The sequence below is a fragment of the Garra rufa genome, chromosome 23, assembly GCF_049309525.1.
Source record: "Garra rufa chromosome 23, GarRuf1.0, whole genome shotgun sequence".
Lineage (NCBI taxonomy): Eukaryota > Metazoa > Chordata > Actinopteri > Cypriniformes > Cyprinidae > Garra > Garra rufa.
This window is the reverse complement of record NC_133383.1, coordinates 32,432,080-32,457,557: the sequence shown is the minus strand read 5'-3', so window position 1 is coordinate 32,457,557 and position 25,478 is coordinate 32,432,080. Positions and strand designations below refer to the sequence as shown.

At 38.3% G+C, this 25,478-nt stretch overlaps 1 protein-coding gene across 1 annotated transcript in view; it reads left to right on the top strand.

Annotated features, from left to right (window-relative positions):
- Positions 1–25,156, top strand: part of LOC141299478 (chondroitin sulfate synthase 3-like) — a 120,839-nt gene extending 95,683 nt beyond the window's left edge. The window contains exon 3 of the mRNA XM_073829836.1: positions 22,876–25,156. Within this exon, the coding sequence (XP_073685937.1) occupies positions 22,876–24,447 (1,572 nt within the window). The 3' untranslated portion in view covers positions 24,448–25,156. The remainder of the gene's footprint in view (positions 1–22,875) is intronic.
- The last annotated feature ends 322 nt before the right edge of the window (positions 25,157–25,478 follow it).

Sequence of the window (25,478 nt, the reverse complement as noted above, 5' to 3'; positions counted from 1 at the left end):
ACGTCACGGGCTGGGCCGACCAGTGTCAAGTTCACTGTCGTTGTTCTATAGCTTGTTTCAAAACCGGTCATGCTGAAGGCAGTTCCCATAGTGTCCGCCAGGACGCAGCGTAGAGTTCCCTCCGGAAGGGAACCGCGGCCACTCATCTTGCGTTTTCACCGATTTCAAGTTAAAGACCTTGTAATCCGCGAGGCTCGCAAAAGGGGCGTCCTGCATTATAAGGACTATCAGATTCGCATGTTTGATGATTACAGCCCCGATGTTCGATGGCTGAGCTTTACAAACGCGGGTACAAGCCCGCGCTCCTTTATCCAGTCAGGCTGCGCATCACTCTACCCAACGGGGATAAAACTTTCTTTATGTCTGCATCGGATGCTGTCAAGTTCGTTCAAGACTTAAACACGAGCTCCTAAGAAGGCAAACGGGCATTTTCTGATTATTGATGCCTTGTTACAGCATTGCTGGTATTGTGGTGCTGACTCTTTCTTCTTTTTTCACGTCGTTTTGATATGGACTGTAGTTGCGTAAATAACTGGTCCATTTTTTAAGTTTTGTATCTTCATTTCAGTATCCACAGTTGCACTGTGGTTTTGGTTGCGCATCACTCTACCCAGTGGGTAAAAAAATGTGCTCCTGTCTACTTCGGATGCAAGTTCGTTAAAGGTTTAAACATGAACTCATAAGAAAGCGAACGGACACTTTCTGTTTATTGATGACTTGTTGAGCCATTGCTATTTTTGCGGTGCTGGCCTTTTTTCCCCCTCTAAATCTATTTCATTTATTTTATTTTATTTTATTTATTTTTTTTAACTTTGAATCTTGATACGTGTATTAATCCTTGCTTGGTAGGTTTGCTGTTAGTTTAATGCAGTTTTACTACATAGGTAGCCCGTGCGGTTTGCATACGTTTTAACTTCAGGGCTCTGTGTTTTATTTTGATATGTTCGATTGATAAGGTTTAACTTGTGTTCTTTAAATCTATTTACACTTTAATGTGGGGGCAGTGCGATTGGTATAAGGAAGTATTAATCTAAGCTGATCCTTGTATCAGAGTGCTGTTCGTTGCTGTTCCTTTCGGCAACTGGTTTGGGGGGTGAGTATGTTTAATGTGTTCGTGTGTTGGTGTCTGTTTTTTATTTATTTATTTTCTCTTTTTTTTCTTTCTTTAACTTTACAATCCTGCGTGCTACTACCTTTTATTTTGTCTTCTGTGATTTGGCATGGCTGTAGATTGGAATATTACTTCTAAAAAGTGTACATTTTAAATCGTAACACAAGTTTGTCATCCAGCGGTGCTTTGAGATTTATCAGCTGGAATGTGAAGGGGTTAAATTCACCTGTGAAACGCAATAAAGTGTTTGAACACTTGAGAAGTTTAAACACAAAAATTGCTTTTTTGCAGGAAACCCACCTTAAACCATCTGATCATATGAAACGTCGTAGAGGTTGGGTAGGCCAAATCTACCATTCTTCATTTTCAAGTAAGGCTCGTGGGACTGCAATCCTAGTGCACAAATCTGTACCTCTATCTGTTTCTAAAGTTATATCAGATCCTAATGGTCACTTTATTATTGTTACCGGGAAAATCTTTGGTAGTACATTAACTTTAGCTAATGTATATGGCCCAAATTGGGATAATGAGGACTTCTATAAAAACTTTCTTTTCTCTCTTCCAGACTTAGGTTCTAGTCAGCTTATTCTGGGTGGAGACTTTAACTGCTATCTTGATCCCTCACTAGATCGCTCTTCCAATAAGCCCCTCTCTCAATCTAAATCATCTAAAATTATTCAGCTGTTTATGGAGCAGTATGCAGTCTCAGATGTATGGCGCTTTTTTAACCCCAATGATAAGCAGTTTTCTTTTTTTTCTCCTGTACATGGTACCTTTTCTCGAATTGACCTTTTCCTTATTGATAATAAGTTGCTCTCTTCTGTTTGTAAATGTTTTTATAGTCCTATAATAATTTCAGATCATGGTACCATCACAGTGGATATCTCATTCTCGGGTATATCTTTTACACGATCCCCTTGGCGCTTTAATTCATTTCTTCTTACTGACCCAGATTTCATTGAAACTATTAACAGTCGCATTGATCTCTTTATTTCTACTAATGTTAACCCGGACATGTCAGCATCAACAATCTGGGAGGCATGCAAAGCCTATTTACGTGGAGAGATCATTTCCTACTCTGCCTTTCGGAAAAAAAATACTACTGAAAGGGGGGTCTCTATTTCTAGGGACTTGTCAAACTTACAGTCCAGATGTGCAGATGCCCCCGATCCTGAACTTATCAAAGATTTGCTTATTAAAAAGTCTGAATTTGATTTATTGGCCGCTGACGGGGCAATTGAAGCATTACTTAAGTCTCGTTATAATTATTATGAATCTGGCGATAAACCAGGCAAAATATTGGCGCACCAAATTCGACAATTTGTCTCAACTCAAAATATTTTACAAATCAATACCAATGATGGTACAACTATTAACCCTCAAACTATTAATGACCAATTCAGGAGTTTTTATTCTTCATTGTATGCTTCTGAGTGTTTAGCTGAAGAGGCTGAATTTGATGGTTTTTTTACCCCTTAAACATTCCTTCTATTGACCCTGAGACATCTTCTAGTTTGGACGAGCCTTTTACTGTAGATGAGATTAAAGGTGCATTATTTTCAATGCAGAGTGGGAAATGCCCTGGGCCTGATGGTCTGCCCACTAAATTCTTTAAAGCATTTGTTGATAAACTTTCCCCATTACTTTTAAACATGTTTAATGAATCCTTTCAATCTGGCATTCTTCCACAAACCTTAAGACAGGCCACCATCTCACTAATATTAAAGAAAGGCAAAGATCCGCTTCTTTGTAGTAACTATCGCCCTATTTCTTTGTTATGTGCGGATGTTAAAATATTAGCCAAGATGCTGGCAAGGCGTGTAGAGGCTGTTTTGCCTTCAATCATTTCTACAGACCAAACAGGGTTTGTTAAGGGAAGACACTCTTTCCACAACATTAGACGTTTATTTGATGTATTATACTCTCCTTCAACATCCACCACTCCTGAATTGGTTATTTCGATGGACACAGAGAAGGCATTTGACCGTGTGGAGTGGCCTTATTTGCTTTACACCTTAAAAAGATTTGGTTTTGGCGGTAAATTCATTTCCTGGATTAAACTTCTGTATGCCTCTCCTTTAGCTTGTGTCCGTACCAACAATGACTATTCTGAATATTTTCCTCTTCGATGTGGAACTCGGCAGGGCTGTCCACTCTCCCCCATACTGTTCGCCATTGCTATTGAACCTTTGGCTGTAGCCCTTAGGTCCAGTCAGATGATGGGGATCACAAGGGGGGGGTCTGTGCATAAACTGTCTTTATACGCCGATGATCTTTTGCTTTTTATCTCTGATCCGGACAGATCCATACCCCAAGCGTTAGACTTATTGGAGAAATTTGGACAGGTTTCAGGATATAAACTAAATTTTCATAAGAGTGAGCTAATGCCTATAAACTCGGCGGCCATATCTTATCCTCTTTCAACACTCCCGTTTAAGAAATCTTTAGATAATTTTAATTATCTGGGCATCTGTGTAACTAAAAACTATTCTGACCTTTTTGATTGTAACTTTTCTCCGCTGCTGGATCAAATGACTAAAGATTTTCAACGTTGGTCTTTATTGCCTCTTTCTCTAGCAGGTAGGATAAATTGTATAAAAATGAATATATTGCCTAAATTTTTATATATCTTTCAATGCATACCAGTTTTTATTCCCAAGCATTTCTTTCACTCTTTAGACAGCTCTATTTCTCAATTTATCTGGAATGGGAAAACTCCCAGAATACGAAAAGGTGTCTTACAAAAAACCAAGGAGTTGGGTGGTTTAGCATTACCCAACTTCTTGTTTTATTATTGGGCTGCAAATGTCAAAAATATGTTATTCTGGTGTAGTTCTGATGTTCAGCAGCCCCCCTGGTTAGGGATTGAGGAGACTGCATGTGATAAATCTTCACTGATGTCTCTTCTCTGTCTTCCTCTTTCATTATCGCCTTCAACATTTTCCAATAATATTATAGTTAAGAACTGTCTAAAGATCTGGTGTCAACTTAGACGGCATTTTACTTTACAGTCAACACCTCTTTTATGTCCAGTAAACCTTAACCCCCTCTTTCCTCCCTCTCTCACTGATAGGGCCTTTGCGGCTTGGGTGAACCGTGGGATCATTTCTATTAAGCATCTTTACTTTGATGGAACGTTCGCTTCATTTGAACAATTGACTCAAGTTTTTAACTTGCCAAGGTTCCATTTTTTTAGATATTTGCAAATCCGGGACTTTGCCCGTAAGCATTTTCCTGGGTTCCCCATGAGTCCACCCTCCACCCTTGTCGACATGATTCTCAATACTAATCCTTCTCAGAGAGGAGCTATCTCTACTTTATACAACCATTTATTTACATATCAGTCCCAGGCTTCTGATTGTCTTCGGGTTACCTGGGCTACAGACCTTAACATGGAGATAGATACAGAGACATGGCAGTTAGTTTTGAAGCGTGTTCATAATTCATCTGTTTGTGCTCGCCATGGAGTCTTACAGTGTAAAGTTGTGCACAGGGTACACTGGTCCAAAAGTAAGCTAGCCCGTATATTTCCCAATATTGATCCATGTTGTGACAAGTGTCATCTAGAACCAGCTAATTTAGCCCACATGTTCTGGACTTGTCCTGCTCTGTCTACTTTTTGGGAGTCAGTTTTTGATTCACTTTCAGCTACCATATCTGTTAAACTTTCACCCTCTCCACTAATTGGGTTGTTTGGAGTCTTGCCTTCTAATTACTCATTGTCATCTCATTTTATTGGGCTGGTAGCCTTTCTCACTTTACTAGCTAGACGTTGTATTCTGATGCATTGGAAAGGTCCTCATGCCCCTTCTCACACTCGGTGGATAAAAGATTCTTTATTTTTTATTAAATTAGAAAAAATTAAACACAGTCTTCGTGGCTCCATGTTAAAATTCTCAGCAATATGGCTACCCTTCATTGATCATGTTAGAACTCTGCAGTTGGATGCAGTCTCTCTTGAGTAATTATCCATCTACACTGTACTATTATGATTTCATTTATCCAAATTGTTCACTTGTATTGTCAAGTCACTAGCACACATTTATTATTAAGCTATTATTTATTTATTTTATTTGTATTAGTATTTTTTTAATTGATTCTTTTCTACTTATTTTATTATTATTTTCATAATGTTTGTATGTTAATTATGTTTTGTGTGTTTTGTTATGAAAATTCAAAAAAAAAACAAAAAAAAAAACACTTTTCTTTTATTGGTCGGATGAAATATGCTAATTTTTTGAGATAGGAATTTTGGGTTTTCATGAGCTGTATGCCAAAATCATCAATATTAAAACAATAAAAGGCTTGAACTACTTCAGTTTTGTGTAATGAATCTAAAATATATGAAAGTCTAATGTTTATGAGTACATTACAGAAAATAATGAACTTTATCACAATATGCAAATTTTTTGAGAAGGACCTGTACATGTCTGTTCTTCTCTTACTACTAGATATTAACATATTTAACATTTTATGAGACATGCAGCAAGTGTATGCTAGCTTATGTCCCATTGGATAGATCATCAGACTATGATATAGTCTAAATGTATGCATCTAATCTCCTAACTATGCAGCAGAGTCGTTCTGAATGAATCTCTTCCCAGATTGTCCCTCCCTTTTTTATTTTTTATTTTCAACAAAATTTTTGACTAAAATTATATAAAGTTGTAGGTTAGACCGGGGGCAATTGTAAGATTTTTTTTTTACATTTTCCTTCATAACTCACAGACAACCTGAAATATACCAATAAACACAAGGAACAACTATAGGTGCACTAATTAATAATACAATTGATATATTTTCACTAATAAGGACACGTCTATAATATTAAATTAAATGCAGGAAGTCAGAGTGTTACATTTGCCCTGTTAGAGATAATATTTATAGTATTTTTTAAAAGATTTAAATTTTTTAATTGAACTTAATTCAAATATGTTTTTCAGAAAAAAAAGTAAAAAGAAAAAGTATGTCAATACAGACAAACAGGGTGCTTACACTGGGCCATGTTTACAATGCAATTACAATTATGCTAGCTAGCCACACCTATATTAGCATAGGTTGTTCATGTACATTTTTATCAATAACCTAGAAATAAAAAAAATATGCAAGTTTAAATTTGCAGTCATCTAAACTTTACAAAGCTGAAGAAAAATATTGTACATTCAAAATGTTCGTTTTATACCTCAAAATCAGTGAAAAAAAATCTGCTTAAGTGAAATGATCATGATGCTCCTTTTTTCACAGGCAGAGAAATCCTACTGAGCATGTGCAGATCAATTGCCATCACTCCAGCTTGTTTTGGATTGGAGGAATTGCGTGTGTTACAATTGCCCCCGGTCTCCCCTATTAATATTGATGCACTTATATTTTATTACTGACAATAACAAAACATTTTGTGCAATTTATTTCCCTTTATAATGAGAAGTTTATTCAATATTTTGAAACAAGAATCTCCTTTAGGGCTGAATTGTTTGCCTCTTCCTGTTCCAACTGTTCACTGGTGATCCACATAAGTTTGTAGTTTTCAAATGTCATTAACAACTTTGATTGACAGAATTCCTATCCCTGTTAGTAAAAAGATGCTGTATTTGAAAAGCTATCTTTTAGGAGAACCGCATAAAGCTGTGGAGGGATTCTTCTATCTATAGCTCTGAGGATGCATATGCGGTTGCCTGGTCAGTTTTAAAGGACAGGTACAGAAAACGTACAACATTGTTGTACGGAAAGCCTATCGAGGAAAGTTTATTAAGTGGCCAAATGATTCTTTGGCACTGAAAGATTTAGATTTTTTAAAGGGCTGTGCAGAGGTTATGTCTCATGTTCAAGGTAGGGTAAGTGATTTCTGGTAACCAATGTTGATATTTGAAATGACCAAAACAAACACGCCTCTACCCCAAAAGATACTCTCCCCTATTTTTATAGCTCCGCCCCACACATATGTATGCAACAAGGCAACGATCATGGCAGAATCATCTGTGCCAGCCACTGATTGCAGATGAACAAACAAGTGAACATGACACACAAGCATATTCAAGCAAAAGTCAGCATATATTAGTTCTGTGAAACAAAGCAAAACCAATGTTACTCACCTATCGAGAAGAAACAAAGCAACCTCGGCGCCCGATCACAGGCCTTCCCACTCCTTTAGTTCTCTCCTGCGCTGGAAAACTGATCTGTTGTTTACACAGATCCTACTTCTTGCCTTATCACAGCAGTTCCAAATCCGTCCTGCGACAGTTTCTTGGCATCAAGCTCCCTTGACCGCCAAAATGTCTGATACTGAGCTCTCCTCATCCGACAATGAGCAGGGCACTCCACCGCGAACTAACCACTCTAAGACATCTCCCTCTGCCAGCTCCAATGCACTTCCTCCTCGGCCTGGCTCCCCAGCTGAGCCCCAGGCCTCGGCGAAAGGGCGGAGGCCCACAAAGGCAACTACCCACACACTTAAGCCACAAAGACACCGTTTACCTCCAGCATCAATGCTAACTGCAGTCCCCAGCATCTTCATACACCATCCATGCCTCCCATCAGGAAATGGACATTCGCGGGGTTGAGACAAGCACTGTCAAATGCGGAAATTAAGTTTTCCAATACCTCCCTATTCTAGTAACTCATAATATTCTCATAACTCATCCCCTAAAACCTCTCCATGATGCGTCACTCGATTTTGTCCTCCAAGCAGAACTATCAATTCATATCTAACAGACATAATAATAGCTAGTCAAATTGTGCGTGAACTGTGAATTTGAGGCATTCTAAAAAAAACATATATCACTGCAGCAAACACATGATTTCAATCCTGTTGATGTTTCTTGTATACCAACTAAAGCCACAGCTCTGCAATGGCCTCATATTTAACATCTTGCAAATAAATTGCCATCACTTTGTGATGTGGGACTATTAATTGGACATTTCGGATTGTACTTCGGCTTTGGCTCTTCTTGGAGTTGTTATAAGAGGTGAGCATTTGCACAGAAGACTGAGTTGGGATGGAGTATAATAGGAGCAGTCAATCCTTTTCTGGTTAGTTCCATCGGCTACAGATATCTTGAAGAGGGCATTCAACAGAAAAACCTGTAGTCCTTCCACTCTACCAAACAATAAGAAGTTGGCCACCATATTAGTGCGCTAGTTTAACTGCTGCACACAAGCACACACACACACACACACACACACTGAGAGAGAGAGAGAGAGAGAGAGAGAGAGAGACAGAGAGAGAGAGAGAGAGAGAGAGAGAGAGAGATTTTTTTACTTTAATCTTTCTTTATTTTAACAATTATTACATTGCCAATAAATCAAAATATATTAGTACACAAAAAAACATAAACAGACTATACATACTCCCACAAAAAATACCTTATAAACTACATACATTTATAAAATTCCATATTCTAATTCACATAAAACACCAAACAAACCCCAAGTAGGTTTAAAAGTATCAAATTAACTCTTAGAAACAAAAGAACTTGTACTCCTACTTCTGCAATACTTTGGTCCATAAATAAAAAGTCTTAGAGTAAAACATGCCCTAAAGTATGAACCCACTCTTCTAAGATACAAATCAAAGGTTGAAGCCTCTCACACTTTTTTAAACAAATGAAAAACAGTGTGCTCTGTATCTGTTTGTAGCTATAATAATATCTACTATTCTCCACTGACCTTTTCTTAATGGAAGGTTTGTACAGGGACCTCCAGCAGCCTTGTCCTGTGCCTTGCCCAAGAACTTCCAGCCATTTGGATTTGCTGACACTCTCCAGTGTCTAAAAATGCCACACTTTCACAAACATAATATGCTTTTTTATCAGCATTGCCAAAGGAGACCAGCCGAGGTGTCTTGAAAGATAATAAATAGTCCTCTTTTTCATGCCATGTGCCAGTCTGTGCTGAGAAAACCAGCTCTGGAAAGTCACAATTACCGGCCTCTTCATCAAAAATTTCCATTGCCAGTCTATAGTCCTGGGGCAGAGACTTTAAAATCCATGTCAGCATATTTAGTGCCACCCTGACAGATTTTATTCCCAGTTTTGAAGCTAGATTTTCAGGGCTGATTCAACTTTTTTGTCTTTTAAGTGTCTGATCTTTGTAATATTTGCAGCCCACATAGCTTTCTTGAAAGTATCTGATTTAAGAACATCCAAATCCAATACAGGATTGAAAAACAGTGGTTCCTCCTTCAACCATAACTTCTGTGTGCTACCTGCACTGCACCTGAAAAAGTGAGGTGTCCATGACTTTAAAAGAGATATGTAAAAGAAGCTCAGTCCACTTAAATCTAGTCTATTATTATCCATCAAGAACAAATAGCAGTCCAGACCCATGTTTCCTGCTCGTCTTAGGAGGGCACAGGCCACTTCAGCCCAGCTCACATCCAACCATAGAGCAGTCTATGCATTCTGAATGTCCTGAGTCTCGCTCTGATGTCAATCAACCCCTGGCCTCCTTCTTGCCTAGGTAGATACAGTAACGCCGACTTCATCCAATGCTGTCCCGACTAAGGAGGCTCAAGTATTGTCATTCTGTGCCAAAGTAAAGAAGCAACCAAGTTGTTACATGGCAGAACTTTCCCTCTATAGGACAGCTGGGGAGCACCCAATTCCAGCAAGACAACTGAGCACACACTTTCTCCTCAAGGCCTTCCCAGGTTTTCTTCCTAAACTCTTCTGTCCCTAAAAACACTTCTAAATATTTAAACCCTGCTCTTTAAAAACACTGGACCTTTAAAAACACTGCCACACAAAAAGCATCACTTTTTCCACAATTAACTACTGCTGATGAGGCTTTTCCCAAAAAAATGAACTCTTCTCAATTTAAAACAACAAGGGCTTTATCACAATTTTGTACAATTGACCTGAAAGTGGACAACCTTGTCTGATTCCTCTTTTACCATTAATAGGGATAAATAAAATTTTGAGCATTATATCACATGCCCTGAGCAGCTGCTGTTGCACAAAAGGACAAGAGATTAAATACATATACAAGATACATATCTGAGCCCAAAGCATATCAAATGACAGTCCGTCTCTTCGCTGCCGCCTTTTCTCCATGCTGTGCTAACTTCTGTATTAAATATCTGGCACAGTTATTACAAAGAGTACAAAAGGTACGGTTTGATATTATTAGATTATATTACTCTCAAGCTGTCCACTTGAAAATGTTGGAAGATCTTTCCACAGACTCTTTTATCAATGCCCTGTGGTGTCTTATTAGCCTAAGAGGAGCTGTGTGCCAGCTCTATTGTGATCAAGGCAGGAACTTCATCTGAACTAAAGGAAGCATTTAAACAATGTGATAACCAGGCTTTACAGACATTCTTGGCTGAAATGCAGTGTGAGTTTGTCTTGAGCAAGTCATGCTGGCAGTGTTTGGGAGCATCAAATACACACCATTTGAAATGTATAGACTGTTGCCTTTGCTCAGAGTTTGGGAAGACTTGATGATGCCTCTTTCAGAATCCTCTTTTATTAGGTCATGTACATCGTTAGCAGTCATCTTCTAACAGTAGACGGAATAAACAATCATAATTCCCTTCAACCTTTAACACCTAATCACTTGATTCAAAGTCAAAGGTTGCCCTTCTGTGCAGCAGAACTTTTTTTGTAGCCTTTCCCAGATCTGTGCCTCGATACAATCCTGTCTCTGAGCTCTGCATGCAGTTCCTTTGACCTCATGGCTTGATTTTCGCTCTGATATGCATTATTAGCTGTGAGGCCTTTTATAGAGAGGTGTGTGCCTTTCCTAATCCTGTCCAATCAATTTAATTTACCACAGATGCAGGAATCTCAGCAATGATCAAGAGAAATGGTAGGCACCTGCATGTTTTTGCAAAGGGTCTGGATATTTATGTAAATGTGATATTTCTGTTTTTTTCTTTTACAGACGTTTCCAAAATTCAGTTTTTTACTTTGTCATTATGAGTGTAGATTAATGAGAAAAAAAAATATTTAAACAATATCAGGATACAACATATTAATACTGAAAAAAGTGAAGGGAGTCTAAATACTTTCATTTTCATTTTCATTTTAATGAGGACAAAATGATTATCAACTTGATTTGCATACCTTGGTGAGCGTAGAGAGGTATGTTGAGTGTAATTAAAGAAATACGTGTACAAATGAATGTTTGTTGTGCCATTTAATCAATTGTGATGCTTATTTATGCAGTTTAACATGTTTTGTGTATGTTAATACCCTTTTTTACAGTTATTTGGGCTGTTGTGAGTTGCTTCAAGATGTACAGAATAAAGATGCTGTTTAAATACATAGTGTTGTCATGGTGATTTTAAGATCTTCATGCATCAGTCAGGGCTCTCGGACCCAAGAGATTGCTACACAATTTATTTTTCATTCATTCATTCTTTAATTCATTAATTTATTAATTTATACTGCATATTTATTATTTATACAGTGGTGTGGGCCTAATTGATTTCTTAGCCAATTAAAAACAAAAATAAGATAAGAAAAAGTAAAACCTAGACCAAATAACCAAAAAAGGTATTAAAATTGACAGCAGATACCTTTTGATAATCATTTATGTTTATTTCATGCTAAAACTTTTAGCATGTGCCACTTGCACTGAGGTTTTCTGTCAAAGCACATTAAACAAACACAAAACTGACCAAATTTGAAGGCTGAGACATTGTTGTATACCTAAAGTAACTTGCTCCGTCTTGTCTGTTGGTGCATTGTCAGCGTTATATTTTTCACTGCATGAAAACATGATGTGTGAGAGCAGACACAACAACAGAAACAGTTGAAATTTCTGTGACCCTCTCACTTTTGATGTTGGCTACACCTCTAGTTGATATGGCATGTGTCTTCTGATATGAAATGTCTCTCTCATTTATTATTCACCTCTTCCCCCCAGACACTCAGTTTCTGTGAAGTACAGATCAGTAAGAAGTCATAGTGAAATCACCTATTTGAGTAATTTCCTGGCACATTTGAGTAAGTCTCAACAGAGTGATACAATGACACTATTAAGCAAGTTCTGCCTTGCAGGAGAAAACTAAAAGTCCTTTACTGCAGAGCAGAGAAGCAAGCAATCGTGCATCATACTCTAATCAAACACTTGAGCAGGGCTGACACTAGCATTTTCAAAAGGGGCCCCCACTACATACGGTTTCACGTAACAACCACACCCCATCCTGAAGTGCTCCTCAAATGTTTACACGTACTTTCAGATAAATAAATTAAAATGTAGGATTAATGCTTTAATTAAGCAAAACCACCTGCCAGTGGGTTGTTTTAATCTTTAATCTTTGCAATCTGGCCTGAGCATCCTAGGTTTGACTGAGACCTGGATACGTCCAGAAGACTCTGCAACCCCAGCCGCTCTATCTAATAAATTCTCCTTTTCTCACACCCCTCGTCAGACTGTAAGGGGTGGGGGTACGGGACTTCTTATTTCTGACAACTGGAAATATTCAACCCATTCTCCTCTATGCAACTATAACTCATTTGAATCACATACAATCACTATCATATCTCCTATCAAAATCCATGTTGTGGTAATTTACCGCCCACCTAGTCAACTTGGCTTCTTCTTAGAAGAGCTGGATGGGCTGCTTTCCTCTTTTCCAGAGGATGGCACTCCACTTTTAGTCTTTGGGGACTTCAACATTCACCTTGACAAGCCCTATGCTGCAGACTTCCATTCACTCCTAGCTTCATTTGATCTAAAATGCATCATCACGACATACACTCATAAATCTGGCAATCAACTTGATCTCATTTACACACTGAATTGTATTTCAGATAACATTGTAGTCAAACCCCTACACATCTCTGACCACTTCTTCATTACCCTTAACCTACATCTTGCTACTTGTGTTCCCCTAACACCTCTACCTGTTACTTTTAGATGAAACCTATGCTCTCTCTCACCCTCCCACCTTTCTTCCTTAGTATCTTCCTCCCTTCCCTCTCCAACCCACTTCTCATCCCTGGATTCTAATGCAGCAACCGACACCTTGTGCTCCACTCTAACCTCTTGTCTAGACGATATATGCCCTCTCTCCTCCAGTCCAGCACGGGCTGCTCCTTCAAACCCTTGGTTATCCGATGTTCTCCCAGAGCATCGGTCCAAACTTAGGGCAGCCGAGAGAAAATGGCACAAATCTCAGGATCCATCTGACCTGAGTATGTATCGGTCTCTGCTCTCATCCTTCTCTTCCCAAGTACATACTGCCAAATCTTCATACTTCCACAACAAGATCAACAAAACTTTTCAAAACTTTTAATTCACTGCTTTGCCCCCCTCAACCACCTCCCACCACTTCTATAACAGCTGATGATTTCGCCACATTCTTCACAGACAAAACTACATCTATCAGTAATAAGTTCTCAGCTCCACACATACAGGAAATACAGTTGACCACACCCACGACTGGAACTCCCCTCTTCTCCTTCTGTCCTTACTCTGAGGCAGAAGTAGCCAAACTACTCCTCTCCAGCCATCTGACGACATGTCTTTTAGATCCTATCCCCTCACACCTTCTCCAAGAAATCTCTCCCACAATCCTACCGGCGCTCACACACATCATCAACACATCTCTTCTCACAGGCACTTTCCCCACTACGTTTAAGCAGGCCCGGGTAACCCCACTGCTCAAAAAACCTACACTGAACACTTCACTCATCGACAACTACAGACCTGTCTCTCTCCTTCCATTCATAGCAAAGACACTGGAAAGAGCCGTTTTCAACCAGCTTTCTTTATTTCTCTCACACAACAATCTTGGATGCTCACCAGTCAGGTTTCAGGAGTGGCCATTCAACTGAGACTGCTCTACTCTCTATCACTGAAGCCTTGCGGACTGCTAAAGCTGATTCCAAATCATCAGTACTCATTTTGCTGGATCTATCTGCAGCTTTCGACACGGTGAATCATCAGATCCTCCTGTCCACCCTCTCAACGCTGGGCATCACAGGGACTTCACTTCGCTGGTTCGAATCCTACCTCTCTGGTAGGTCTTTCAGAGTGGCCTGGGGAGGGGAGGTATCCAAAACTCATCAACTGGTCACTGGGGTTCCTCAGGGATCAGTTCTTGGACCCCTCCTCTTCTCCATATACACTACATCTCTGGGCCCCATCATACAGGCACATGGCTTCTACTACCATTGCTATGCTGATGACACACAGCTCTATCTTTCATTCAAACCAGATGATCCATTGGTAGCTGCGCGGATCTCAGGCTGCCTGGCGGATATCTCTGCATGGATGAAGGAACACCATCTACAGCTCAACCTAGCAAAGACTGAACTCCTCATCTTTCCTGCCACTCCATCTTTACAACATGACTTCTCCATCCAGTTAGGTTCATCAACAATTACCCCATCGACTTCAGCCAGAAATCTGGGTGTAATCTTTGACGACCAATTGACCTTTAAAGATCACATTGCTAAAACTGCTAGATCTTGCAGGTTTGCATTGCACAACATCAGAAAGATCAGGCCCTTCCTAACAGAGCATGCTTCACAACTCCTTGTCCAGGCCCTGATTATTTCCAGGCTGGACTACTGCTATGCTCTTTTAGCCGGTCTTCCAGCATGTACAATCAGACCTCTACAAATGATTCAGAATGCAGCAGCACGACTGGTCTTCAATGAGCCCAAAAAGGCCCATGTCACACCTCTCTTCATATCTCTGCACTGGCTACCGGTTACAGCACGCATCAAATTCAAGGCACGGATGCTGGCATATAGGACAGCCACCGGCTCATCACCTGCTTACCTCCATTCACTACTACGAATCTACACTCCCTCCAGATGTCTGAGATCCTCTAGTGAAAGACGCCTCATTGTACCACCACAGAGAGGTATGAAATCACTTTTCAGAACATTCTCGTTCAACGTTCCTGCCTGGTGGAATGATCTTCCCACCCCTATCCGGAATTCAGTCTCCTTAACAGCTTTCAAGCGACTGCTGAAAACCCTTCTTTTTCGACACTATGTGACTCTATAAAAAATAATAATTCTCCTCTCTTTCTCTATCCTCCCTCTCTAGCCTGTCTCCTCTCTTTCTTGATCTTCCCCTTCTAGCCTGCACTCTTCTAACAACGCCTGATATATGGTATTTTTGAGCACTTCCTATCTTGATCTGCCTCCTTAGGATGAATCACTTGTTGTATTCCCACTTGTTAGTCGCTTTGGATAAAAGCGTCTGCTAAATGAATAAATGTAAATGTAAATGTAAATGTAATCCATATTAAAATGCACAAATATATTCGTGCAAACAAACATGTCAATGAAAACATGTAAATACTGTTTGGCTTTTTTTTTCTTTGTGACAAGTAGAGAGAAAGTTACATATGCAGTGCTGCTTTGTGTGGAGGGGTAACCATGCAAACCACTGTATTTCTGCTGTTCCATGTGCACCACTTCCTGTCAAAGAATGAACTTGCATTTTTATTTAGCCCATCTGCTGATTTTGATCAGATCAATGCGAAAATCAGAATGGCAGAATTTCCATTCAGCAAACACACAGTGCATTCAAAATTAACTGGCCACTAATATGAAGATTTAAAATACATAAATGATATGCGTTTCAAAAAACTAAAACAATTTGGATAATAAGCTATCTAGAATTATTCACATGTTTTGAAGTGCTCATGATAATACCATGCACGACACTGTTGTTACATTGGCATGTCCACAAAACGCTTACGAAATGCTACGTTTTAAATCATCAAAACAATGCAGCAACCACCATTTCAACTTCATCTTTTAAAATCCATAACTTAGCCTTACCTTGCTTTCTTTCTTTCTTTCTTTCTTATTTTTCCTCTTCTCTACACCAGGTTGATAGTGCGTAATTTGGGGGCTTTACACAATTTGTGTATTGAGCGCATAGGGCAGATCAGTTCTGCATTGGAGGAGAGCAGTACACTTATAAACATAAGATACATTCCTGCTTTGAGCACTGCCTCACAGACCCCTTATGGTGATTTTATTTCTCATTTAACATGTCCAAGCTACTGCTCTCAATCCAGTGCTGGAAAAGGGTAGCAGAGAGAGTTTTTAAATCTAAGACAGATTGATTCAAATGAAGGCCATTTCTGTACATCAACCTAGGTTACAAAAGTGAAAAAGCTTTGTTCCTATTGCATCAACACCATGACACAGCGTCAACGTTCCCTCAAAAAGAAACCTCAGTGATTTCAGAAAATCTCATATGGTTCATGCCGGTGCAGAAGAAGGAGCTCATGTAGACTGTAGTAATTGTAATTTTAAACAGCTTACCATCAATCTGTCAGTATTTTGTCCTGTCCTGTTCTGCTTTCCTAGTGTTTTTTCCCATCTGTTTCTAGTTCAAATGGTTTAGTCCTTGTCTCCCCCTTTTGGTTTATGTTTAGTTAGTTCAGTCTTGCCCATATTTGTATTTCCCCCTCGTTATCTTGTTAGCTTGTGTCACAAGGACGGTCTGAGACGTGCGGATCCATTTGCAGCATTTATTTAGAACAGACAAACACACAGGGGCAGGCAGAAATCGTAGTCAAAACACAGGCAGAAAGGTCGGGGCTGGCAGCGAGAATCAAACACGGGAGGGAGTCCAGGAATCAAACACGAGAAAACAAACACGGGAAGAAACGCTCAGAAATGCAGCCGGGGCAATACAAGACTTCGCCAAGAAGCTGAGTGTGAGAGTGGCTTAAATGCAGTCCTAGAAATGAGGTGCAGGTGTGAATGGTAATCAGTGCAGTGAGAAACAAGTAGCAGGTGAATGCAGTGATTAGTGCAGTGGCTTGTGGGGAATGAAGTCCATGATGTGTAGTGCAAGAGTTTATGATGACAGGACGACTCAATTCGTGACATCTTGTTAATGACCACGCCTTGTTTTCTGTGTATTTAAGGTTCTGTGTTTGCACTCCCCGTTTGTCCATCGATAAAGTTGCTGTTCTCTGTTTGTTTGATTTCTGTTTTAGTTCTTTAATAAATAAGTGTTTTGTTTTGTACTTTTGGTTCCCGGCATCTCTTTGTATTTCCACCAGTCCACCTCCCACACAGTTGTGACACAATCATTGACTTGTGCTGTAGGTTGTTGTAACTTGCTGTAACTTGGAATCAAGTACAGTAATATCCAATAAAATTTTATTAATTCTTGAATTAGGATGCTGAAAAATGCAACTAAATAACACTATACTCTATGTTGATATACTGACCAAAATTACTCCTCAAATTTTGAAAAACACTGAAACATGTTTATTACTGTAAAGCTGGTTTTAAACCATCTGTATTATATAAAGCTCTGTATAAATAAACATGACTCGATTGCTCTTACTCTTCCACATATTGCAGGTTTATATATTTCTCTGTGTTTGCACATGACATGACATCATTTGACTGGATTTATTTCATGGTAGGTTCAATGCATTAGAGAGGTTTCACTGTGTCCCATCTCTGATCTCGGGTCACATTTGCTCGTTTTACTTATTAACATTCCTACCAAATACAAAGTCATGTTTTCCAGATCTGAGTCTGAATCACAGTTTTGCTCAGGAGACACTAGCTGCTTTATGCTGGATGCAAAATATCCTGGACCTCTTGAACGCTGACGACTGCAAGACTGACGCATTTATAAACTGAGTGCTAGAGACAAGTGCCAACTTTCCATTTACATCCTGTCAGTAGACAAATGCTTAGGGTTGAGTTGCACACATCAGCATTTATCACATGCTGTTGATTCCTAGAAATAAGTTATCAATGAGATTTAACTTGAAAATGTTCAGCTTTCCTTCTTTATTAAAATCACTTCTTGGAGCTTTGTTGCAAGCAATTTTATGTAATTCACTCATGTTAAAAAAAATCTTCTGATCTTAAGGGATCCTGATTATTTCTGGAAGTAATGTAGGAGTGTCTGAGCAGTACAAATGACTGCAGGGAACCTGCCTCATCTTATTGGAGGACTGACAAGGATTTGACTGGTCACGTCTGTGTCACAGGGACGGTCTGAGACGAGCGGATCCATTCGCAGCATTTTATTGGAACAGACAAACACACAGGGGCAGGCAGAAATCGTCGTCAAACACAGGCAGAAAGGTCGGGGCTGGCAGCGAGAATCAAACACAAGAGGGAGTCCAGGAATCAAAAACACGGGAAATCAAACACGGGAAAGAAACGCTCAGAATGTAGCCGGGGCAATACAAGATTTCGCGGGGAGTGAAGTGTGAGTGTGGCTTATATGCTATGTGTGAATGAGCTGCAGGTGTGTGTGTGAGTGAATGAGCTGCAGGTGTGTGTGGGTGTGTCAGTCCCGGGTATGAAGGATTGTGGGGAATGTAGTAGTCCATGAAGTGGGAGTGTGACACCTGGTGGTGAACGGACAGAAAGGCTACAGACCTGCTTTGTAACAGTCTGGAGTTCTTGTGTAAAAATATTAGAAAAACACCACAGCTAAGAAATGTGTCTAGTGTTACATTGGTCGCTCAAACAACAACAGAATATCAATGATGACATGCTGGCAGAGACTTTCAGAGCAAAGGAATGCACAGTAAATGAGTACAGTACATGTACAGAATAAAAGTGTTAATGTTTGTTCTAAATGTCAGGAAGCACATCAAAGCACAACATCAAAGCGAAACACAGCACAGTTATAGTGCTAGTGCTGTTCGAGGTGTCACATGCAATGGGAGTCAAAGAATGAATGAGCACTGGAACGCATTTTTATTACTCACCATCTTTTTTTTTTTATTTTATTTTTTTTTATTTGGAGTGCAAAAACATACATGGTAAATGCAGAAACAGAAACAACAACAACAGAAACAATACCAACAAAAAACAAAAACAAACAAAAAACTATACTAACAACAACAAAAAAAACAACAAAAAACAACAACAATGATAATAAATGAGAAATGAGAACAAGACAATCTGAATAATAATAATAATGTATAAGTAGTAGTAGCAGTATAGGTAGTATTAGCATGTTCAAAAATAATAGAAATGGCCATAAATCGGAGTAACAATGACATGACAATGATGATACGGTTAATATTTTGTGATGACAGTAACAATAATATCAATAATAACAGTAATCATAATAATAATAATAATAACAGCAATAATCCCAAGGATGGTGATTACAGTATGATGTTGTGATGATGGTAACAGTAATATCAATAATTATAATAATAAAATAATAATAATAATAATAAATAATAATAATAAAAATAAATAAATAATAATAATAATAATAATAATAATAATAGTAGTATTAATAACAATAGTAAAGTTTGAGTTGTAACAATGATATTTTGTGACGATGTTTTGTGATGAAGGCAACAGTACTATTACTATTAATAATAATAATAATAATAATAATGATGATAATAATAATGATATAATCACAATAGTAGTTATCTAAATATATGTATGCAGGAAAATATACTAATGAACCATACCCAACACATACCACACCTATCCGAGCTTCTGTGTCAGTGTGCATGTGTTTTTTTTTTTTCCTCTTCTCCATTCAAGGCAACATTGTAGACATCATATGATGTATGTAAGTTTGAATTCAAGTGGTGCATTAAAAGAAGAGTGCGGTGCATTAAAATCAATATGTGGTGCATTAAAAACATGGGTGGTATTTGTTGGGTGCAGTTTTAATTTATTTATATTTATAAATTTTTAATTATGTATATTTAATGATGTAATCTTCAGAAAACTGTTACCGTCCATACAAAACATCATCCCATCAATTTACGCAAGTTTCTGATGTGAATCCCATTTTAAACAGCCTTTCCCCAGTGTAGTGTGTTCTATGAAGGGTCTTGTACTGTATGAGCTGAAGGTTGGCGTTTTTAGTCATGGAATAAATATTATTACAAATTTGACTCCAGAAGTCGGTATCAGGAGCAATAGAAAGGTCTTTTTCCCATTTGGTTATTGGTAAACTTAAGGTTTTATTTGAATTGGTTATCATTTTGTATAATTTAGAAAGTAATTTCTTGGGGGACGATATATTAACTAAATCTGCTACTGCGGAAGGAAGGTGAAGATTGATGGTTCTGTTATTGATTTTAGATAAGACAGCTGATTTGAGTTGCAAATAAGTCAAGAATTGATTGCTCCCAATACCGTACTTCTGGACTAGGTAGGAAAATGGAACCAGTTTGTTTGACTGAAAAATGTGATTAATATGTGTGATACCCTTATCTGCCCATTTATGAAAATTTAGTATTTTTTTGTTACTTGTGAAGTCAGGGTTATTCCAGAGTGGGGTGAAGTTACTCACCATCTTGGCAACTCTCAGACAGGATGAAGCCTAAAGCTTTCAGTGGCAATGTGGATTAATGTGATTGGCAGATATAGTACGCTGCAAACTTAAACAAGAGAACCAATCAAAATCATAAGAATTGCATTTAATTGCTTTACCGAACTGCCTTTAATTGGCTGAAGACATTGTGCATATCAAAAACAGGCAAAGCAACACATTAATTATTCATAAACATCAAAAAAGACAAAGCAACATATTATTATTCAACATATGCTACAGAAAACATTCAGATGTAAACCCATTTGTTATCATTAACATTTTCATAAATAACTGTATTTTAATTACACATTTTGTCTTAGTAACTGTAATAGATTAGTTATTTAGAATTGGCAATTAAATAAAAAAATACAAACTAAACTTAAAAACAACTAGTTACACCCCAACGCTGTTCATCAGTTGTTCAGATGTAAGTGATAACTATTGTAATCATGAATTTTCTCACTATTGCAAAGACAGGTCTACAAACGTCTTAAACTCACAGTATTGTTCTACTGTAGTTTTACAGATCATTTATAGATATATTATAGATCTCTTTACAATACTGGATTGCAATATCTATTGCTCAGTAGTGCCATTTGTGTATAAATTGTATAACTAATGGTTGTCAGTGTTTTCCTAAGTACTGTAGCTGTAATGAAAACAATATAGTAAAACAAACCCAACTGAAATCAATATTTCTTGTCCATGTATTTATTTATGTGGTACAGTCAGTCCTTGCTTAATCACTCTTCTGGGATTATTTAGTAATGAAAAAGGTGATTTAAAAAGGTGGACAGGAAAAAATGCATCTAAGTTGTGTTTAAAAGTACACTATGAAGGATACCTTTTTCTGTATTAGAAAATAAATTATAGAGCCATGAAAAATATGTTCAAAATAATGCCTACAATAAGAGTTTACATGATGTTTAGGTCCAACTTATTTGTTTCAACCACTGATCTATATAATGACTGGATTGCTCATTGCGTTCTAAACTGCCGTTAGGCAGTGAAGCCACCGGAAGTGTTCGATCCGCCATCTTACTATTCCCTACCTGCAGAGAGCGCCATTGAGTCACATGTAAATTGCTGACCTAAAATCACCCAATTTGAAGCGTATCTTTCACACAGGATTAGTTTTTAGGATATGTGTATGTAAATGAATTTTTACTTAAGATGTTTTCTGGAATGTTTATGGTCTTTTCGGGCTGGATAAGCGATAAATTGAAATCGTTCAGGTGGGTGTGTCAGCTGCGCACTTACAGAGACGGGTAACTGATCCAACACTAAATATATTTCTTTATGTACCTAATTATGCAGGAAATAATACACAGTACCATATATCTGGTATTAGTATCTGAAATTGATTCGATTATACTGTAAATAATACAAGTCTCTGTTACTATATTGCTCGTTATACTGAAATTCAAATCTTTGAAATAAAGCTTATGTCTTTAAGTCCGTACCATTTGTAGTCAGCGGTGTTCTCCGAGTCATGGTGTGTATTTTTAATGTGCCTGATTGAGCAACATCTATTTCAGACTCTTCAGATCAGCAAATTCTGTAATGATTTACTAACATTACCGTTTCCATCTGAGTAAAATGCTGTGTATGTTGAATTAATTATTAATTTAACGAACAAATCATTACCTGCTTCAAAACGAATAACGTTACTGTTAAATATTGTTGAAACATGCAGTTAGTCTACTGTACGAATATAAACAACAAAATGAATAACTGTACTGAGATCGTATGATGTTTGTTTATCTGATGTACGCGACTGTAATGTAGGCTATGAACGTACATTTTTAATAAGCAGAGGGAATTCCCAACATTAACCGTTTACATGCTTAGGATGTTTGCATTGTGAAAATGTACAGTGAGACTTCAGGTATAAAAACACTGACTTGTTATGTGATGTTTTCTCAATAAAATCGTATAGTTTCCTATTCATTCAATGGAATGTATGCGAATACTAGGGAATACTAATATGGCGGCGCGGTGGCTTCACTTTTATGACGTCATGAGCAATCCAGTTCTCTATTATAGATCAGTGGTTTCAACTACATGAAACAAGGTCCAACTTATTTGATGACAGACATGCTATTTTCAAAATGATTATTGAGTGTTTTTGCAGGGTTCTTGCAGAAAGCAACATTTAGAAACATCATGTAAACACTAACACAGTTTTCCTCATGCTGTTTAAATGATTTTAATAGTTTTAACACACCTTGCTATATATAAATGTGTAAGCAGTATTCTTACAAGTTTTTTTGTAGTTTACTGAGTCTGGTGTGGAACTTCATCAGCCCATAAGAGTAGAAGCTGTTGTAGCAGCTGTATGTCATGTTCAAAAAGCACATACAGGTACTACTATAGAGTGTCTACATTCTTTTCAAGCAGATATTTCAGTTCCATATTGAGTCATACTAGATGTGTTGAAACATGTATCAACTATCAAGTTACTAAAATACTTAAATTCCCTTTTGTTTTCTTCTACCTCTTTGCAGATGCAGCAGTTGTTCTATGAGAATTATGAGCACAACAAGAAAGGTTTCATCCAGGACCTTCACAGCAGCAAGATCCACAATGCCATCACGTTGCACCCCAACAAGCATCCAGCTTATCAGTACAGGTTGCACAGCTACCTGCTCAGCCGCAAGATCTCTCAGCTCCGGTTCCGCACTATTCAGCTACACCGTGAAGGTGTCATCATGAGCCGACTCAGCAATGCTGCAGTGCAGTGGGAGGACCAGCTACTGGGGGCACCACCTTCCTACACACGCTACCGTCCCACTGAGCGTGAATATGTCATAGAGTGGGATTTTCTGACTGGTAGGCACCTGTACTCCACTAGTGAGAAGCAGATGCCCCGTCAAGGCCTTGGAAACCTGGTCCGCTTCGCGCTCGAAGATACGGTGCTTCAAGTAATGAAAATGATCAATGAGAACTCCAAAACTCGAGGCCGCATCATAGACTTCAAAGAGATCCAGTATGGCTATAGAAGGGTGGATCCACTTCATGGCGCTGAATACATCTTGGACCTTCTGCTGCTTTACAAAAAGCACAAGGATAGGAAACTGACGGTGCCAGTACGGAGACATGCTTACCTTCAGCAGTCCTTCAGTCAGCCATTCTTCAGTGAGGCAGAGGAACTGGATGTTGGTGACCTAGTAGACGCCATCAATGGTGACTCTCATTCGCTCTCTTTCCTCTCCAGCTCGCTTAAGATTTTCTCTTCCTTCCAGGTCCCAGAATCCACAAAAGAGGTGCACGAGCAAAGACAGACAAAAATCCACTTCCTCGTACCGCTCACGGGTCGCTACGAAATCTTTGTACGTTACATGGAAAACTTTAAGAGGATCTGCCTCATCCCTAGCCAGAACGTGAAACTGACCATAATCCTGGTTGATAGTGATACAAACCAGGATAAGGAGAGACACCTAGAGCTGATAAAGGAATATCATAACAAATATCCTAAAGCAGACCTGTCTATCATACCCATGACAGGAGGCTTTTCTCGAGGCCTGGCCCTTGAGTTGGGCTCTTCTCAGCTGGCTAACAACTCACTGCTGTTTTTCTGTGATGTGGACCTGGTCTTTAATGCTGACGCCCTCCAAAGATGTCGAGACAACACTATTGAAGGAAGTCAGGTATATTTCCCTATCGTCTTCAGTCAATATGATCCCAAAATTGTTTATGCTGGGGGCCCTACAGAAGACAGCACCTTCGTTTTTACCAAGAAGAGTGGATTCTGGCGAGATTATGGATTTGGTATCACCTGCATATTCAAAAGTGACTTGCTTAAAGCTGGGGGTTTTGACACCTCAATACAAGGCTGGGGTTTAGAGGATGTTGATATGTTCATGAAAGTCATTAGTTCTGGCTTGAAAGTGTTTCGCTCTCAAGAAGCAGGTATTGTGCATATTTATCACCCAGTCCTCTGTGACACACATTTAGACCCTAAGCAATACAAAATGTGTGTTGGGTCCAAAGCGAGCACTTACGCATCCACAATGCAGCTAGCGGAATTGTGGTTGACCAAACATTTAGGTGTCGGTTATAACAGGACTTCCTCCTGATGTTGCAAACAATCCCCAGCAATCACTGGAGTTTACCTCAGACCTGCAAAAGTGCAAAGCAATTTATTCACTGTATGTGTGAGTATTTGTATTTTCTGATTGAATGTGTCCTATCATATGAACACTCCATCTCATTTAGTGCAACTTTCAAAAGTTTGTTCTTGCTATCTAGTATGTTGTAGCATCTTTAGCAGAATATTTATTGTACAGGTCTGAAAAGAAGGTCACTTTGGAACTTATGCAATGAGCTTTTTTGGAGCTTTGTTTTCCATTTTGCAGTCCGCTCATACACTCAGGAGCATGTTCTGTCACATGAACACCACATGGAATAAGGAAACTGGTGTTCTCTGTATGTCTATGCAGAAACAATCTAGTTCATACTGCAGAGGTTGTAATAATAATAAAGATGACAATAATAATTTACAGAAAGTGCCACAAATGTGCTTTAAATTTCCTCGCTGAGGAAAGTGACAAGACAAATCAAGTTCTCTAATTTATACAAAGAGAAATATTGTACTTTATTTGAGTATTTTTTTTTAATGGATGTTAACTGTTTAATGATTTTATTGTTAATGGTACTGGTTACCATGTGGCCATTTGTTCTTTTTTTGTTTGTTCTCCAGTAAACAACTTACATTTTGTTTTTGCTTAGTGGGTTTTATGATTTATGCATTTGTTGGCGGGGAAAATTCAGTGGCGTTAAAATTATTTATAATAAAGAGATTAAAATAGCTTTGTCTGTGGTTTAAATTGTAAAAAAAATTACATTGTTGTTGTAATTTTTGTAATTTATGATTTCCTTTAATTTAATTTTAATTATATTATTCTCCTTACTTGGTTTATATATGTAGATTTTAGACTGCTGATACCTGATATCTGATACCAGGAATTATGCAATTATCCATCATGAAAATGATCCACATGCTAAAATAAATGTACATTTCTAAGACATGGGATACACACATATACATACAAACTGTACAGCACAACCACTTTTTGTTTGTTTCTCAACCATTTAATTTCCCATGGTT